The 19,681-nt window shown below is 44.2% G+C and overlaps 1 protein-coding gene across 1 annotated transcript in view; it reads right to left on the bottom strand.

The window, feature by feature from the left end:
- The window catches only part of acox3 (acyl-CoA oxidase 3, pristanoyl), a gene marked incomplete in the record, with an annotated part of 494,152 nt that overhangs the window by 108,746 nt on the left and 365,725 nt on the right, over positions 1 to 19,681 (bottom strand). Inside the window, 2 exon segments of the mRNA XM_037681288.1 lie at positions 1,465 to 1,532; positions 1,600 to 1,774. Coding sequence (XP_037537216.1) covers positions 1,465 to 1,532; positions 1,600 to 1,774 — 243 coding nt within the window.

Here is a 19,681-nt window from a genome sequence, read left to right as displayed (position 1 = left end):
ATATATATATATAGATATATATATATAAAATTTAATAGTAAATTAATTACATTAAATTTGATTAAATTATTACTAATTTAAGAAGATGCATTTCCATTTTCTTTATTATGCACACGTTAATAAAGTTAATTCATTAGTCTTTCAATCACTGAAATTATCCATGAAACTAGGTTAACAGTTTTGAAAGTTTGTAAACTAAAAAAAAAAAATTAGTTACCTGAAAATGATTGTCTCTCAGCAGAAGATATAAAACATGTCGGCGTCAGCGATAAAGTTCCAGTATTTCCTCTAGAATTAAAAAAGTAAAAACAAGAACAAAATTTCGGTCTCCATTCTTTCTTCGGCTTAACTCTGTCACGGTTGCTAGGCAACAGGACATACGCCAACGTAACCCTGAAGGCTATACCAGTCCCAATTCACAGTCATTGACTTCCGGTCTATGTGGTCTTTGAAGGACCCGGCCTACGTCGACCGGGTAGGCCGGGTCCTTCGAAGAATGCAGCCATTGGATTGGGACACAGCTACATACTAGATGCTCCAACCAGATAGAATTCAGCTCTGGACATGATCAAAAGTGTCTGCAGAAATGGACAACGGACAGCCACTGTCCTACACTAACGTATCTGTGACGTGCAACATGGAGGTGTCTTCCCCCCCCACCCCACCCCCCCACCCCGTTGGCAAAAACCCCTGAAAAGATGAGCACCTGTTAAGCCAAGTGACGGAAGAGATTATGCCATCTACCACGCCTCTAACCTCCTACACCACCCACCCACACACACACCCACACACACAAAAAAAAACCTCTTCGGATCTGCATGGTTCACGTAAATGACATTTTTAGTATGAAATCTGAAAATTTTGCCAAAAAGTGACTTTTGCAGGTATGAATTCAGCTAAATTCACCTGCAGATGAAGCTCCCTCCAGAGACTTGTTGGGTCTTTGTTTGCCTAGCTCACAGAGGGATGTTGAGCAAAACCAACTACACTTAACTGGGCTCCCCTTCAAGCCCAGGGCTGGGCCTGGTGTCTATTTGTCTGAAGCTTGCATGTTTAGACTAGACTGCCTTCAGGCCTCTCTTGAAAAAAGATCTCAATGGGATTTGTCTGGCTGAATAAAGGTTAGTAATAAAAATAAAGGTTTGTGTGTCTTCTTCTGTGGTCAATATTTTATCAGCACTAAGTCAAATGCATCCAAAGCTCAGATTGGAATGTTGACAATACGACTTTAGCATTTTAGCCTCTGCTCTGCTTGTTGTCACTTTAACAACTCTGTTTCAGCTTCTTCAGCAAAGTTCAGCTAAATAATTTAGTGTTAACTCCACATTTTCATAGAATATGCAGTGTCTCTAACTGCATTAGCTTGTAAGTACAAAAACACAAACTCTTTTGTACTTATAGACCCACTGTGTGTTATCATCAACCCTTTTAGAACCAGAGATGACTGGCAAAACTGTTCAGTACCTGGGAGCAAAGCGTGAGGATGGCCATCTGAACCAGCTCTGCAGGTTTCCTTCCACTCGCGTAATCACCTGGACAAAAAAGGAGCTGGTTCAGTCCATTTCATCTGGACTTCTGGGCTTTGGTAGAAGCTCTTACCATAGTACAGCGTGGCCATGTGGCTGCTGAGGCTCCACAGTCCAAACAAGGTACACAGGTTGCTGAGAACAGGTCTGAGACCTGCAGGCGTATCCTGGTCTGAGATCAGCTCATGAAATCTTTGCAGGCAGTTGTGTTCACTGTAGGCGACGGCCAACGATCTGCAGTAATAAACCTAAACACACAGTTTTATATGATAAATATAATTATGTTTTGGAACTGAAGGTTCTCCCACACACAGCCTGATTCTGGGAAACATTCACAACAAATGACTTCAATAAAAGGACATTTAGAAAAAAGTGAATAGCTATAGAGAGGTAATTTAAAAGTTTGAAAATTGTATTAGTCTGCAGAAAAGAAATGCTTGGGGAATCATTTGAAGAAACTGTCTAGTTTTTATATTTCCTCCAATGGATGCATGAAGGGTGGATAATGAGGGCCAAGGTCACCATCACCACCCCCCACCCCGTGAATTAAATTCATGATTTAATGAATAAATAATTTGTAACTTGAACTGAATGTTCCTTTGACAACTTAGGAAGTCAGTGAAGGTCTCAGTAGTGATGAAATGTGAAATAATAAGGGGAGATTTATTTTCAGGCTGAATAAGGACCTGAAAGAACATGAGAGTCTTTCAAAGTTTTATTCTCCTTGACCAAAGAGGAACAAACTGAGCAGTGTGAGGATGTGGAAAACCGTCAGACTGTTAACAAGAACAATGACTAGAAATTAGAGCAAAGGTCTCAGGAGCAGGTGGACTTGCTGTGCTGAGGCCTTTCTTTTCTGTTCGGCTCATAAAATGGTGATGTTTGGCTCCTTGTTGAGAGAGCTTATGGCTTTATTCTCCTGAGATGAAGAAGGAGGTGAGGGAGTGGTAAATCTTCTAAAGAGTCATCATCATAGAGCTGGAACAGTGCAGTTAAAAAAGAAAAACTGAACAGGTCCCAGGTCAGTTGGTAGGAGTTACACTGAGAATAAGGACAGAAGTTTTTGTTTTTTCGTGTTTGGGGCAACACAGACTGATAGATTATGAAGACTGGATACATTTTATCTACTGCCTAGTAGTGGTCTGGGCCCCATAGAACGGGGTGCCCAGACTTTTTCATCATGCGAGCAAATTTTAAAATGACCAAGTCAAAGTGATCTACCTACTATAAGGCCCCGTTTACATGAGAACAACCTCTGGAAACGTTAGTGTTTTTTCAATGTTTATTAAGGGTAAAATTAGTGGGTTTACACAAAAACGCTGTAGTTTCCATGTCAATTGGGTTGTCAGATAAGAAATTATGAACTATAGTACTGTTGTCAGAGTCAGAGATTCTTAATTGTCGTTTGCACCACATGCGGTACATGTGGTGGAGTGAAATCATGTACACAGGGTCCCAGTTACATCCAACAATAAAAATGTAAAAGAAAAACAATGACAACATTTAAGATATGAACTAAGAAAAACAGCAACTAAAATTACACTAAGCACTAATTACGTAAAAAACAATACGTCGAACAGCAGCATGAACTTGAGCATGAGTATGCGTGAACAGATGAGCAAGCATGAACACAGCAACATGAAACAGATCAGCAGCAACATGATGTAATTTTCACAGTGATTATTCTGGTTAGAGATTCATGAGTAACAGCCTCAGGGTAGAAGCTGTTCCTCAGTCTAGTGGTTCTACACTTAATGCTCCTCAACCTCCTTCCTGAGGGGAGCGGAGCAAAAAGTATGTGTACTGGGTGAGTGGGGTCCTTCATGATGCAGGTGGCCCTCTTCCTGCATCTGGAGGTGTAGATGTCTGTGATGGTGGGGAGGCTGACTCCGACAGTCTTCTGTGCAGCCTTCACCACTTTCTGCAAAGCTTTTCTTTCTGCAGCTGTGCAGCCTCCATGCCACACGTTGATGTTGGAGCACAGGATGCTCTCTACTGCACACCTGTAGAAGGAGGTGAGGAAACTTGAACTTCTGAACTTCCCAGACCAGCTCGTCTCAGCTGCCTGAGGACGTAGAGTATGCAATGTGCTTTCTTGATCAGGCTGATGGTGTCGTTGCCCCAGCTGAGGTTGTCATTCAGGTGTACACCCAAGTACTTGTAGCTGGAGACCACTTCCACCGCAGATCCTCTTATGTTAATGGGGTGTAGGTGTGTTTGTTCCTTCTGAAGTCCACAATCATCTCCTTTGGCTTCTTCACATTGATGTGAAGGTTATTCTCTTTACACCAACTTTCCAAGTGTTCCACCTCCTGCCTGTAGCTGGACTCATCAATGTTTGTGATGCATCCCACCACCGTTTTATCATCTGCAAACTTTACAATATGACAGCCTGGATGGGTAACTGCACAATCATACATGAGCAGAGTAAACAGGAGAGGGCTCAACACACATCCATGAGGAGAGCCAGTGCTGAGGGTTATGGTGGAGGAGGAGAAGTTTTGGATCCTCACTGACTGTGGTCTGTTTGTTTAGAAGTCCAGGACCCAGTTGCAAATGGATGGGCTGAGTCTTAGTGTGAACGAAACTGTCCATCAGGGTTTGGGGGATCATGGTGTTGAAGGCAGATGTGAAGTCCACAAAGAGCATACGAACGTAAGGGTCTTTCTGCTCCAGGTGGTTGAGCGCAGTGTGGACCACAGAGGAGATGGCATTCTCTGTTGATCGGTTCTCACAGTATACATACTGATGAGAGTTCTCGTTGATGTTGATGGTTGTTTTGATGTGGGTCATGACCAGTTTTTCGAAGCATTTAGTGACTATCAGGGTGAGGGCCACTGGCCGATAGTCATTCAGACCAGTCACTGTAGAGAATTTTGGGACTGGGATGATGGTGGCAGTCTTCAGGCAGATGGGCAGGTTGGCTTTCTTGGACTGTGAGGTCTCAGACTCTGATAGAGGACATTTGTAAACTGAGGTGTACCGCAAACCCATCCACACAAACCAGTATTTGCAGTTTGATTCACATCACCCTTTGGAGCACAAGTTAGGAGTCATCAGGACTCTGTACCACAGAGCAGACAGCGTCCCCACTAACTCAGGAGCCACGCAGAAGGAGAAATTCCACACAAGACAGGCTCTAGAGCAATGTGGCTACACTAACTGGGCCTTCCTGAAAGCAGAGAAGAAACCCAAAAAGGACTCCAGTCAGCCATCAGGTGAAAAGGAGGAGCCCAGACCCAGGCCAGTGGTCATTCTGTATGTTGAGGGAGTATCAGAGAAAAAGAGATGTTTATTTTCTAAAGACAAAGTCCCAGTGGCTTTTAAACCCCAAAAATACATTACGGCAAAGAATGGTTCATCCCAAAGATCCAGTCCCCCGGCACAAACAGAGTAATATTGTGTATGCTGTTCAGTGTTATGAGGGCTGTGATCAGTCTTACATCGGGGAAACTAAACAGCCACTAGCCAAAAGGATGGCCCAGCACAGAAGATCAACATCATCAGGCCAATATTCTGCGGTCTACACTCATCTCCAGGCCAGCGGTCACTCTTTCAGGGATGAAAATGTTCACATCCTGGACAGAGAGGAACGATGATTTGAGAGAGGAGTAAAGGAGGCCATCTTTGTGAAAAGAAATCGTCCATCATTAAACAGGGGTGGAGGCCTCCGGGTTCAACTGTCCCCCTCTTACACTGCTGTTATTGCTAGTATCACTCAACCCCCTGTGAATAGTAAACAGCCATCAGTGTGCTAATGATACATTGTTAGACTGATGGTCCTTCTTGACCATGTGAGCAGCTGGTTTTGGTTGTCAGCAGCAAACTGGTTGATCCACTCTGAGAAGGTGCTATTTAAGAGACTGAACTGAATACAGCACCTCAGACTGACAGAAGTCCCTCAGATGAGAGACGAAACGTTTCTATATTTTTTTGCTTTGTTTTTTGTTTTTTGAATGTCCAGAGGACCAGATTGAACTTTTTTGGAATACATGCATTCATTACATCTAGGCTTGATTACTGCAATTCGCTCCTGTTTGGTATCAGTCAGACCTCCATTGCACGACTACAACTGGTCCAGAATGCAGCAGCCCAATTTTTAACCAGTACAGGCAAATGAGAGCACATTACACCAGTTTTGGCCTCACTGCACTGGTTACCGGTTCACTTTCGAATCCAGTTCAAAATACTCCTATATGTCTACAAATCACTGAACAGTCTCCCCCCCCCCCCCCAACCAATCTCTCTGATCTGCTACAACCGTATGTCCCACCACGTTCCCTGAGGTCAGCGGACCAGTTGCTCCTCACAGTTCCAAGAACTCGTCTTAAGTGCAGAGGGGACAGGGCCTTCTCTGTAGCAGGACCAAGACTTTGGAACGAGTTACCTCTGCTGGTCAGACAGGCCCCCTCCCTCTCGGTTTTCAAGTCCTGTTTAAAAACCCACTACTATTCGGTAGCTTTCAACACCAGATGATCTGTGTTTTGAACCTGTATGCTCCACACTGGTTAGTTGTCATTATATGCATCGTTTTTATGTCTATATTTCTGATTTACATAATTTTGTATTTTGCTTTGTGTGTTCCCTGTTGTTCTGTCTGTACAGCATTTTGGTTGGCCTTGTCGCTGTTTTAAGTGCTCTATAAATGAAATGGTATATTATGGTATTACTGGAACTCCAGGAAGCCCTTGGAAGCATGTTCAATAAAAAGGCTCCAGGTCCAGATGGATTTCCAGCAGAGTTCCACAAGCAATTCTGGAATATCCTGGCACCACTACTTCACAGAATGCTGCAGGAAACTGAGAAAAATAACAGACTTCCAGAAAATATAAACTCAGCCAACATTAGTCACCTGTTAAAACCAGGCAAAGACCCTATATTACCTACTAGTTAACGTCCCATATCAATGCTGATCAACTGAACTAAAGATGGTGGCGCACGCACACGCTGCGGCTTCTCTCCCTCCCGACAGAACAGTGTTTTTGTTTTCTTTGTCCTGCAAGCTGGAATGTGCTTGTACGTCTTCGTCATGTCTACATGTCCTACAATGCAAGTATAGCTGTGAGTTCCTGCTTGATGTCAGAAAAAACACACTTTTAGGAATAAACAGCGAACTCGAAGAAGAGCTACGTGACAGCGGCCTGCTCTGGAAGCCGGTACCATCACCGACCCTCACTCCATCATCACGACCACAGTGGAAGCGCCATAAGCGGCGCGACAGGAAGCAGAAGCGGGATAAGCGCGGAGGTATCCAAGCTAGGCTAGCAGCTAGCCCACACAAGCTAGCTGCATTGACCCTGCCCTTGATAAAACGCAGTGGACCAACACCAGCAGCTGACATGGCACCCTAGACCATCACTGACTGTGGGTGCTTCACACTGGACTTCTGCCATTTTGGCATTTCCTTCTCCCCAGTCTTCCTCCTGACTCTGGCACCTTGATTTCCGAATGACATGCAAAATTTGCTTTCATCCAAAAAAAGTACTTTGGACCACTGAGCAACAGTCCAGTGCTGCTTCTCTGTAGCCCAGGTCAGGCGCTTCTGCCGCTGTTTCTGGTTCAAAAGTGGCTTGACCTGGGGAATGCAGCACCTGTAGCCCATTTCCTGCACACGCCTGTGCACGGTGGCTCTGGATGTTTCTACTCCAGACTCAGTCCACTGCTTCTGCAGGTCCCCCAAGGTCTGGAATCGGCCCTTCTCCACAATCCTCCTCAGTGTCCGGTCACCTCTTCTCGTTGTGCAGCGTTTTCTGCCACACTTTTCCCTTCCCACAGACTTCCCACTGAGGTGCCTTGATACAACACTCTGGGAACAGCCTATCCGTTCAGCAATTTCTTTCTGTGTCTTACCCTCTTGCTTGAGGGTGTCAATGATGGCCTTCTGGACAGCAGTCAGGTCGGCAGTCTTACCCATGATTGCGGTTTTGAGTAATGAACAAGGCTGAGAGTTTTTAAAAGCCTCAGGAATCTTTTGCAGGTGTTTAGAGCTACGTCGTTGATTCAGATGGTTAGGTTAATAGCTTGTTTAGAGAACCTTTTCATGATATGCTAAGTTTTTGGGACAGGCATTTTGGGTTTTCATGAGCTGTATGCCATAATCATCAGTATTAAAACAATTAAAGACCTGAAATATTTCAGTTGGTGTGCAATGAATCTGAAATATATGAAAGTTTCATTTTTATCATTACATTATGGAAAATAATGACCTTTATCACAATATGCTAATTTTTTGAGAAGGACCTGTATACGCCTACTACAAACAACACAGAAGACTGTGAGAGACTCTTGTGTTTTTGTGTTCACAGAAACATGGCTTAATAACAACGTTCCGGACCATGCTATTCAGCTCGAACAGCTAACATGCTACAGAGCGGACAGAGCTCTCATTGAGGGAGGTAAGACCCGCGGCAGGGGGCTCTGTGTTTATATCAACAATGCTTGTTGTCGTGATGCTGCTGTGGTCTACAAACACTGCTCACTTTTAGTGGAATTTATGGTTATTAAAGGCCAACCATTCTATTTACCGAGGGAATTTACAGCTGTTATAATCGTCGCTGTTTATATACCCCCAAGCTCCAGCAACAAAAATAGAAGTGAGGCACTAAATGAACTGTATCTGCACATCAGTGAGCAGCAAACAGCCCACCCTGATGCTTTTCTCATCTTGGCTTGCGATTTTAACCATGTAGATAAGGAGTGTGTTTCCAAAGACATACAAACACATAGACTTTCCAACAAGAGGAAACAATACACTGGACCAAGTTTACACCACCATGAAAGGAGCCAACAAGGCCTGTCCCCTCCCCCACACCAACGCCTCTGGTCACATCAGTGTTATGCTAATGCCAGCATACAGACCACTGGTGAAAGTCACCAAACCAGTCTACAAACAGGTACGAGTGTGGCCGGAGGGATTTTCAGAAGCACTTCAAGACTGTTTCAACATCACAGATTGGAATATGTTCAAAGAAGCTACTACCAAAAACAACAGCACAGATCTTCAAGAGTACTCAGATACTGTATGCTCATACATCACAAGGTGTATTGATGATGTAACTGACCTCAAGACCATCACTGTTCGGGCAAATCAGAAGCCATGGCTGACAGCAGAGGTCTACAGACTCCTGAGAGCCAGAAACGCTGCCTTCACAGCGAGAGATCAGGTGGGCCTGAGGGCAGCCAGAAACAACCTGTCCTGGGGCGTCAGAAAGGCCAAGAAGCAGTATTCCAGGAAGATAGCTCATCGCTTCAGTGACAGCAAGGATACACAGAGTCTGTGGCAGGGAATACAGACCATCACGAACTACAGGCCAGCCCCACAAACCTGTGACAGCACAACCTCTACACTGAATGAGCTGAATGACTTCTTTGCTCGGTTTGAAGCATGTAACAGCACACCTGCACAGAAACTCTCCCCCTCTCCCAATGATCAGGTGCTGACATTGTCCACGGACAGTGTAAGGCAATCATTCATCCAGATCAATGCCCAAAAAGCTTCTGGTCCTGACAACATACCTGGTCGTGTGCTGAAGGACTGTGCAGTGGAGCTTGCAGCAGTCTTCACGGATATCTTTAACATCTCACTGAGTCAGACCATCGTCCCCACCTGTTTCAAAGCCACCACCATCATCCCTGTCCCAAAGAAGGCATTGCCCTCCTGCCTCAATGACTATCGTCCGGTGGCACTCACCCCCATCCTGATGAAGTGCTTCGAACGGCTAGTCATGAAACACATCAACTTTGCCCTTCCTGCCTCCCTGGATCCCTTCCAGTTTGCACATCGGCCATATCGTTCGACCCACGACGCCATCTCCTCTGCCATCCACACAGCCCTCACACATCTGGACATTAAGGACTCTTATGTTAGAATGCTGTTCATTGACTTCAGCTCGGCATTCAACACCATCATCCCCCAACAGCTCATCCTTAAACTGGACAGTCTGGGGCTGAACATCTCATTGTGTAACTGGCTGCTAGACTTCCTGACCAGGAGACTACAGGCAGTACGGGTCGGCAGTAACACATCCAGCACCATCACAGTGAATACAGAGGCCCACCGAGGATGCGTGCTGAGCCCACTTCTATTCACCCTGCTGACACACGACTGCACACCATCATATAGCTCCAACTACTTTGTCAAGTTTGCAGATGATATGACTGTGGTGGGTCTCATCAGCAACAATGATGAGACAGACTACAGGAATGAGGTGAGCCACATGGCCTTGTGGTGCAGACACAACAATCTCTCTCTGAACGTGTATAAGACAAAGGAGATTGTTGTGGACTTCAGGAAGATTCACACCCAGCATGCTCCTCTGACCATCAATGGTACTACTGTAGAGAGAGTGAGCAGTGCCAAGTTTCTGGGAGTGCATGTCTCAGAGGACCTGTCCTGGAGCAAGAACACTGCATCACTGGCCAAGAAGGCTCACCAGCGCCTCTACTTTCTCCGCAAGCTGAAAAGAGCTGGAGCTCCAACCCCCATCATGTGCACCTTCTACGGGGTGCCATAGAGAGTGTCCTGACCAGCTGTATCACGGTGTGGTTCGGTGCATGTACTGCATCCTGCCACAAGACACTCCAGTGCATCGTGACAGCAGCCGAGAAGATCGTCGGCACCTCCTTCCCCTCACTACATGACTTGCACAGTACCCGCCTCACTTGGAAAGCCCTCTGCATGGCAGGTGATCCCACACACCCACTACACAGCTTCTTCAGCCTGCTGCCATCAGGGAGGAGACTGCGGAGTCTCCAGGCTCGAACCAGCAGACTGATATACAGCTCTGTTCATCAGGCAGTCAGGATGCTGAACTCTCTGCCTGCTCTACCTCCCCTCCCTCTTGTACCGCCTTAACACACAAACTTTCATACATTTCCACACAAGACAAAAACTTTTTAACACTGAACTCTGTATTATTAAAAAAAACGGGTTATACACTCAACACACGCTCATGTGCTCATTCAATTTGCACTACTGTTAATATTCAAACTACTGTTTATATTCATACTACTGTTCATATTCAAACTACTGTTCATATTCAAACTACTGTTCATATTCATACCACTGTTCATATTCATTGTTGGATAAAATTAAAATGTTATCATTTAAAACTGTTTTTAGACTTCTCACTATTTAATTAAACTCCAGTCGTGTGAACTAAAGAACAGCCAGAGTCTTGTTCTCAGTTTCATGTGCATGTGCAGTGAGACCAAGACCGTGGGTTTTTAAACAACCATGATGTTATTCAGATCTGACCTCGCTACTCAGGCTGTCCCGTTTCTGTAATCAAGCCGTCTGTTTAGTAATCTTTTCTGGCTCCGCTGCGTCGGAGAAAATTTGTATCCGTTGATTTTGCCTATTGCTCACTCCTCCTGTCTCAAAATAAAACATAAGCTCTCCAATCGAACGGCGGACTTCACCTTGACGCTTGGTCAGGACGAACGCCCACTTTGCAGAGGGCTCATTCAAAATTCTTACACTCTATCTTGTGTGTAAATTCTTTTTAGGTGTTACCAGGAGGTTAACCCTTACATTCTTTGGCGAGCCAGCCAGGAGCTCCCCGCAATCTGTTCATCGGTGGGACTCGACAGGACGCGCTAAAAGGTCGGCAATAGGCCGCCCAAAAGCCCCGGACGCTTATTGTGTCACAGGCCAGCGAGATAGGTTCACCTCGAGACATCGGGGACAGACCGGCGGAGCTCCAGCTCATATCTCTCTCACGCAAGGCGAGTGTAAAACTTTTCCTTTTTTTTATAACAGAACAGTGAGGTTGCTTGCTCAAACACAATGCTGAGACCCTGTTAAAGTGAAGCAGTTTTGACCATACAATCAAGACCTACAGAAAAAGACAAATAGTTTAAGTCAAGACCCAGCAAAGTTAAAAATAGTGAGATTGTTTGTTTAAACCGACCAACAACTTTTTTTTAGGTGAGATCGGATTTACGCATACAATTAAGACCTACAGAAGTGAGGTGTGACAGTTCAAGACCTGATTTAAACAGTGAGACGGACACCAAGACCTTTTTTTAGACATCTGGTGAGGCTGTAAACGAACACTAGTGCCATTTTAAGTATAAAATGAGCCAAGATCTCCTCTGGAACAAGTGAGATTTCTAAGGGTTAAGAAACAAACAAACAAGCAACGTGAAAAAAGTGAGATTTTTCATGAGTAACGTGAGAAAAGTGAGATTTCTCACAGATTACAAGCATAAGTGAGAACTTTTCTGAATCAATATCTTGAAGATTAAGGTGAGACTTTGGTCAAAATCCTTTTTAAAAATATTTGAGTGAGACTCAAAATGGCGTTACACTTAAGGGACAAAGAAAAAAATTTGTAGAGCTCTGATACGATCATTTTCTTGTTTGCTGTGCGCATGAGTGTTTATTTATGAATGCATGGAGGATTTGTGGGTAAGTATCGCTGATTTCTCGGATACCTGACGGTGACAACGAAGAGTTGAGGCGATATTTGCATAAAAATCTTCTTTAGGCTTTTTTAGGTGTGGTGTATCTCTGGATCTAAAATTCTTTCACTTTCGGGTTTAGGACCCTGAGCAGCGGCCCGGGTTGACCAAAGGGTCAACCTAGAAGCCTGGTCGCTGGGGAGTGTTTGAGCGCCCTCGAGGCATTTTCTGTTGATACCACCCACAACCCTATATTAATAAAGGAGAACCATAGTGTGTACATTAATTTTTTTCTCTCTCTCCCTTATTTTAAATAACTAATAACGATGGGAGGAATATTAAGCAAAATTGACCCCTTCAAACTGACAAGATGAAAGATTTATGCATCAAAAATACCCAGACTCACTCACCTTCATTGAAAAAATTGAGGGGAAGAGTTATGACATTTGAACCTGCTCTCAAGCCTGAAATTTGGAAGATGTTAATGGCAAACTTAACAGAAAACCATGCCCTTGCTAAAATGTCCAAGAAAGAAAAATACGCCACTCAGATAAAAAACTGCCAAGAGATGGCAAGCAGAATCACATGTCTGGCGAGATTGTGTTTGGATTAAGTGAATTTTTTTGTCTGGGGAACAAAGACTACAGATTTGTTTGTCAGAGAAAAGATAACACCCACTAACAGCATAAGAAAAAAATGCTAAAATACCTTGTCTACTTCGTCTGTAAAGCTTATTGAGTAATATAAGTTTACAGATAACTGTTTAATATTTGTTTTGTTTTTTGGATTCTATAATGTCCTTCAAGCGTACGGCTGACTTTTTCTGTTATCTGTGGTGTTGCCGGCTCTCCGTCTGGGAGACCAAACGCATGCACGCACGCATGAACTCCCTCCTGTGTGATAACCACACACACGCACAAAAACATGCTCGCGAACGTCATGTTGCACTAAAGTTTTAAGAATTATGACACTCTAAAAAACATGTTATCCAAATTTTGATAAAAAAAACTGCATGTTGTTAAAAGATAGAAATTGACATTTTCGGTTCTATCAGAGAATAAAGGTCAGTTATTGTTATAAGTCATCTACATCATGTAAGATAGCTACTGTTTATAGTCTTGTACCAAAACCCAACTTATAAAATATCTGAAATCCCCTTTAACTGACTGAACGCACTTATAAAATATCTGAAATTCCCTTTAACTGACTGAATTATTTATAAAAAAATTCTGATGTAGTGAACTAGGCCTCCGATCAAACCTGCCTCTGAAGACCTTCATGGGACAGGAACTGTTATTTCATTGATTTGAATCCAGAAATACAAATTAGCTCATCCAGAGACTTTCTAATTGTATCCTGAACTAATCAATTGAAAGAACACTCTCTTTTTTATATTATCATTACTATTTTACAATATCTTGATAATCAAAAGTGTGTTTAGTTCATACCATTTTTAAATGTTGAAGTGAACCACTCATTTTAAATCAACTGGGAAACAGTATTAATGATTTTTAATCCTCATTCAAAGTAGAAATCAAGTTAAATGTCTATTTTACAAAGTAATTATGCATTTTTGATCTTCTGTCTGAAATGAGAAGGAGTGATGTCGGTCAAAAGTCGGAGACAGTCAAAAACAAGTTATTGGAACGAACTGTCGTATTTTTAAACCTCTCAGACAGAAACAAGATAACTGGCACCTGTAAGTCTGTCATTTCTCCAAAATATTTTCTCGTCTGTAACTAACCGTTCCTAAACATTTCTGATGTTTTCTCGACTTGTAATGACCCTCTGACGTCACTAAAACCACACTCCTGTTGGTTCCTTCAACCAATCAGGACTTCCTAAAAGTGACCAGAAGCAGAACTGTTTAAAAGTCGACACTTCCTAGTTCTGAAGTTAGTTAGTTGGTTGGTTCCGTTAGTTCTTCTGGTTCTGATGGAGTTCGGCTGGAGTTCCTAGGAGTTCTTCTGAGTTTTCTCAGACTCAGTCTGCGGAGCTGAGTTGGGATTATGGAGCCTTCCACATCTGAGTGGAACCTCTGACGGACTCACAGCTCGCTGTGAGTTCACCCGGGAGATGAGCGTGTTGTTGAACGGAGTACCGTCACTACTTCGGACGATTCTCAGCCATCCTAAGGAGATACTGAAAGGTAGCGTTGAAGTGGAACTCCGTACCGGAGCTGACCTATCTTCTGCAAAGGTAACGAGTCGCTTCACTACCTAGTGTACCGGGGCTGAGCTGGGGTCGGATGAAGGGTGCCATTCCTCGTCAACACACTTACATCCTCATCCATCTTTTCTCTCCATTTAAACTCCTTCATTTCCCATCTTTAAAACTCTTCTATCTTGCCAGTAATTAATCCAGATATCTTCAGAAATGTCTGTTGTTTTTATTAAGTAAAACGTGCCAAGTTTTATTAATCAGAGCCGATCAGTATAATCAAGTGTACAATGTTTTGATGTTAAATTTTGATTCTGTTAATAAATGACCACATTTATTTTGATGGGTCAAAGAAAATTAACGTCTCATGTCACTGATTAAACCATCGACAACAAAGTACCTCTGTCACATATCTGTCAAGTAGCTCGAAAAAGTGAGAACCCATTATTAAAAATTGACTGTAGTGGAGCTCTAATCTAACTGAAGCTAGCCTAGCCTTTATTACTACACTGAAATGTCCCTTTAAACTGTTTAAATTCACTTCATGTCAAGAGAATACCTCTGCCTTTGAAACCAAACCACACTTAATAAAATATAACTGAAACGGATTCACTTTTATCTTTTTCCGCTTTTATTAAACAACACTAATTGCATCCCACAGACACTGATAGTTACATTAGAACCCACTCATTTGAGGCGAAGATTCACTGGAACCGGATTCGGCCCCGTCGGTTCACAGCCGCCCCATCCATCCGCCACTCTGACTCGACCAGAACCGACACACCAAATGTGTCACGAAACATAAACAGGGGAAAGAGAAGAAGAAGTATATACGTGTTAATACGTTCAAATTGGGTATTGCTTAAAAGTAAAAAGTAAAGGCCGAGTGCTACCGTACCTGCGATATATCCGCTATGAAGTTGTTAAAGTCCAACATCTACGGCTTGTTTTCGGGTCCACCAGTCGACCGAGTTGAATTTGAGTGGATAAATGGTCCGTTTCATCGTCACAAACCGTCGCTTTCTCTCCATAAAATCAACAAACCGCATCCGCCCTTGTCATCACCTTCACTAACTGGTTAGCTAAACGTTAGCTACACAGAAGTGCAACCAGCCAGGTGGGAGGAGCTCAGAAAAGGCGCTGTTGTCTCCTAGTTTCAGCCAGGTCTCAGTCATCAGAAATAAATCCAAACAATGAGTAGAGATCAGATCGTTTAGCATAAAGGTTTTATTTGAGAGCGATCGGACATTAAACAGGGCTGCATATGCTGGTACACAGCCGATTGCATCATCAGCTGCTCAGGCAAGCGGGCAGAGGTTCTGTTGCACGCAGCCCCCCCTCCTGGTCCCCACAGAGCGACAAGGTGGAAACTGAAAGTTGACGCCAGGATTAACAGGAACGAGGCATCGATGACGATAAGCCAGGGAACGACGGAGGTTGAAGATGCCAAACTCCGAAGGTAAGTCCTGCAGTAGAAGCCGATGATCAACCATACTGTGAGAGGAGAGGTAGAATTTGAATTTGACGAGGACTCTCGCTCTCCTTCCACATCTTCTGCAGCATTTGTTGCGTAGCAACGTCCCGGTAGTGTGGCGTAGATAGGCTGGAACAGACGCCAGGAAGGGCGGTGGTGTCTTAAAATGTCCAATTTTACCAAAAACCGGTGCGTTGTTTAGCGAATCCTGGATCTTTAACATAGTTGAGCGGTCGTACGCTAGAAGTGAGGATGCATCATGGATGAAGAGAAGGCAAAACACGAGTAACTTTAACAAACTCAGGAAAGGGAGACTGCATGCCATCAACAAAGGTGCCATCTTGGATAATCACTGTGTCAATAATCCCGAGACCCTTATCTCGTATGGGACGGATTGTTTCAATAAAAATTATGGTTTTGCCTAGAATAAACTATTTATTCTCAATGATCCCAAATAAACCATCATCTGACTGGTTTACATCCCTGGACTCCATCTCTAAATTACTCTGGAATGACAAACCCCCACGTATTAGCTTAAAAACACTACAGAAGACCAAAGATAAAGGAGGATTAGAATCAGAACCAAATCAGAATAAGCTTTATTATCTTTGTACCGAGGTACAACGAGAACATGTACGAACAGCCATCCGAAAGATGGCTGGAGTGCACAAAGCTGATGCTATAAGCGCAGCCATCTTATTCTTATTCAGAATGATGCTTTTGCTTAGATGAGAAACAGGAAGAAAAACATTAGGAGAGAAGGTAAAAAAACGATCTCTCACACCATGTCTTAGACAGGTCACGATTTGAGGCATCAAAAAAACCTACCACAACAAAGCAACACAAATAGACATATACATATGGGGCCAGTGAAGGCATTGACTTTTAAGGGAAGGTCGTAGCATAGTAAAAAAGCCCCTCTCAGCCATTGTCCAGATAAGAGGTGTTTGTTATCATAAGCTCGGTTCAGGATCTGCCACATGTCCATGGCCTTGGGGAAGGGAGGGGTGAGGAGACAGACAAAGCATCTTTCTTTTTCCTCAACATGCCACGAGGAATTGAGAAAAGTCTGCCATCAAGGCCACAGTTTGTGTCAGGCAGAACTCGTAAATTGCTGTGTCTGCCTTTTAAAGTCTTGCTGGTACATTTCTCTGATGGTGACTCCAAACAGCCGAATTGGTTATTTACGCCGAGAGTCAAGCTTACAGCTTCTCCAAGATTATTCCCACCATTCATGGGTACTGCCAGAAAGTTCACAGTCCATTGCTCTGGCTCTCTGACGCAGCTGCACATAAATTCAGTCTGAGTGCAGCCAAGCTTCGACACATCCACATAAATTTGTAGACAATCCAGATTTCACCAACTCAAACAGCAGAATCTAGTTGTCATCATAATCCAATTTGTTTCCAATCGAGGTAACTTCCTGTCGGGAGAAGTTGATCAATTTTGTTGAGAGACCAACTGATCAAAACCCTTCACATTAAGAAGGTATGCAGGAAAAAAAAGAGGCTCTTAAAGGGTTCACAAGACAAAAGAGAGCAGAGCAGGGAAGCGGAGGGACGGAGCAGACACAGGCATGTCTGTCTTCACTGGAGCACAGAGAGAGAGAAAAAAAACAACTTCTACCATTACTTTACTTACCCAACTTCTATTATTACTTTCTAGCCAACAGGCTAGAATACATCTCAAGATGGATAAAACACACACCTCTTGATGAACCCTGGCTAGACGTAGAACAGACACAATGCAATAATATAATGATTTCAGACCTTCCATTCATTAGCTCTAACAAAAAACGACAGGAACGCTTTAAAAGCATCAATATCAGCTCCTCTCTGACAGCTTGGTGGGAGTTTCTTAAAATGACAGAGTTTTAACTAATTCCATGTAGACGTACACCCATCTGGAACAACCCTGACATCCTACAACAGAATAATATGATAAACTTCCCAGGTTGGAGGTGTAAAGGAATTGAATATTTGGAATAAATATATGAGGAAGTAGTATATATCCCATTTAACAGATTAATAATACAATATGGCATTGATAAGAATACATTTTTAGAATATCAACAAATTAAATCTATAAGAAAAAATAAATTTAACCCTAATAACACTAGGATTGAAACACAAACAAGTGTATTAGAATTCCTTAATCTTAACCCTCCCAAATTACTATCTAAGGTTTACAGGACGCTCATTAAAATAGATGAATCAATATCCTTTCCCGTTGTAAAATGGGAGACAGATTTGTCAGTCAACTTTGACAAAAACATCAGGTCTCAAATATCTTTAAGAACTTTTAAGATGATTAAAAACTCTAATTTACAATGACTATAATACAAAATCCTCCATAGAGTACACTACACAGGTCAACGGATGTTCAGGATGGGTTTCGCATCATTTAATGTTTGCTCACAGTGTACAGACAATATTCCTGACAATTACATCCACGCATTTTGGTTCTGTCCACCTGTTCAGAGGGTTTGGTGCCGGATATGTGAAGACTTATCCAAGTGTCTGAGATATAATATTCCACTCTCTCCATCAGTTTGCTTATTGGGCCACTTAGATGATGTCACCTTGGAGACAAAGTCAATTCACATGATTTTTACTGCATTATGTATAGCAAAAAAAAAACTATACTCATGAATTGGAAAAATAAAAATACTCTTAGTATTAAACAGTATAAAGATCTTTTGTTGGATTACATCAGTCTTGAGACAGCCTGTGCCTCCACATCAGACCAATCTCTATGGGGTTATTTGATCAGCTCCAACACTTAGTGGAGGTGGGTGAGCCACTTTGATTTCGTCCTGTGGGGCATCGTTGATGATATGGGAGGGTATTGGGGCTGGGGGCATCGAGGGGTCGTGGGCCTGGGGCAATGACACCCGACTGGGGAGGTGGCTTTGAGGATTCTGGTTGATGACCTCTGCTGGCTGCATGCAGGCAGTTCTGGGCGGTCTGTATTGGCGGACACAGGTTACTGGCCTGACTGTTCCTGGGTGGGTTTGGGGTGGGCTCAGGCTCAGGGTTCTGGGGGAGTGTCGCTCCCGGGCTGGGGTCCCGGCTTGGACCGGGGGACTTGAGTCTTGGCGGGTATGTTTGTCGGGGTCTTGGGCTGGTGCATGCACCGGCGCCCAGCCCTGGCCTGGGAGCCCTGGGTGTGTTGGTGGGCTTTGGGGCCTCTACCGTGGGGGGGGAGATAATGTTGTTGTGGGAAGGGTGGGCCATGGGAGGGGATGGGTGGACTCAGCCAGGGTGTCTTCTTGCCTGGTTGTGGCCGCAGTCTGGTGTTTGGCTGGGGGTTGGGGCTGTGGTGAGCTGTGGGTGGGTGTGGCTCTCACTCGGATGGCTCTGCGCTACTGGCCTGGGGGTGTCTGGGTCTGTTGGGTGTGCGCCCTCCCTTGTGTGGTGTACTCTCATTGTGGGTGTTGCCCTAGGTGGACTGGTCGGTTCCGTTGTCGGGGTGGGGGTGTGCTCTCGGTCGCCACGGGATCGGGTTGGGAGATCTGGATGGTTTCTGGGGGTGTTGGGTCGCTGGCCCCGGTTCTGGTCGGTCCTCGGGGCTATGTGCCAGTCCGTGGCCTTGGTCCTTGGTGGTGCGGCTGCCACCTGCTCCTGGGTGGCTGTATTGGAGCCTCCCTCCACTGGTAGATCTCAGAGAATGGGCGTGCTTATTGGGGTCAGTGAGGGAGCTGGCCCCCCGGGAGGGCATTGCCACCTCAGTTCTTCCTCCCTATCCTGAAACCTTCCTCTGCCCACTCCATCACATCACCACTCAAACAGGGCCTTGGGGTTCAGGTGCACTACTGAGCTGTGGGGAGGATCCTCCATCTCCATAGTTCATGGAGACCTGGGCCCCAATTGTATTATTATTATTATTTTATATAATCTAGACATTCACTTATAATATTCTCATGACACATGCATATATAGGGTCTGGGGTGAGCACACGGTGGCATATAGGTGGAGGAGTGTGTAATCATTCTCACCTCCGTGATCTGTGCTCACTCCCAAATGTAGCATGTAGACATTTAGGGTTCTGGACAAGGGCTGGGGGGTGAACAGGCACTGTCTGCTCTCTGGGAAGGGGGGGGGGGGGGGGGGGGGGG

This window comes from Nematolebias whitei, chromosome 1 (genome assembly GCF_014905685.2).
Source record: "Nematolebias whitei isolate Nwh7 chromosome 1, NemWhi1, whole genome shotgun sequence".
NCBI classification, from domain to species: Eukaryota; Metazoa; Chordata; class Actinopteri; order Cyprinodontiformes; family Rivulidae; genus Nematolebias; species Nematolebias whitei.
The sequence above is the reverse complement of the archived record's forward strand: the minus strand, read 5'-3'. Positions and strand labels throughout refer to the sequence as shown.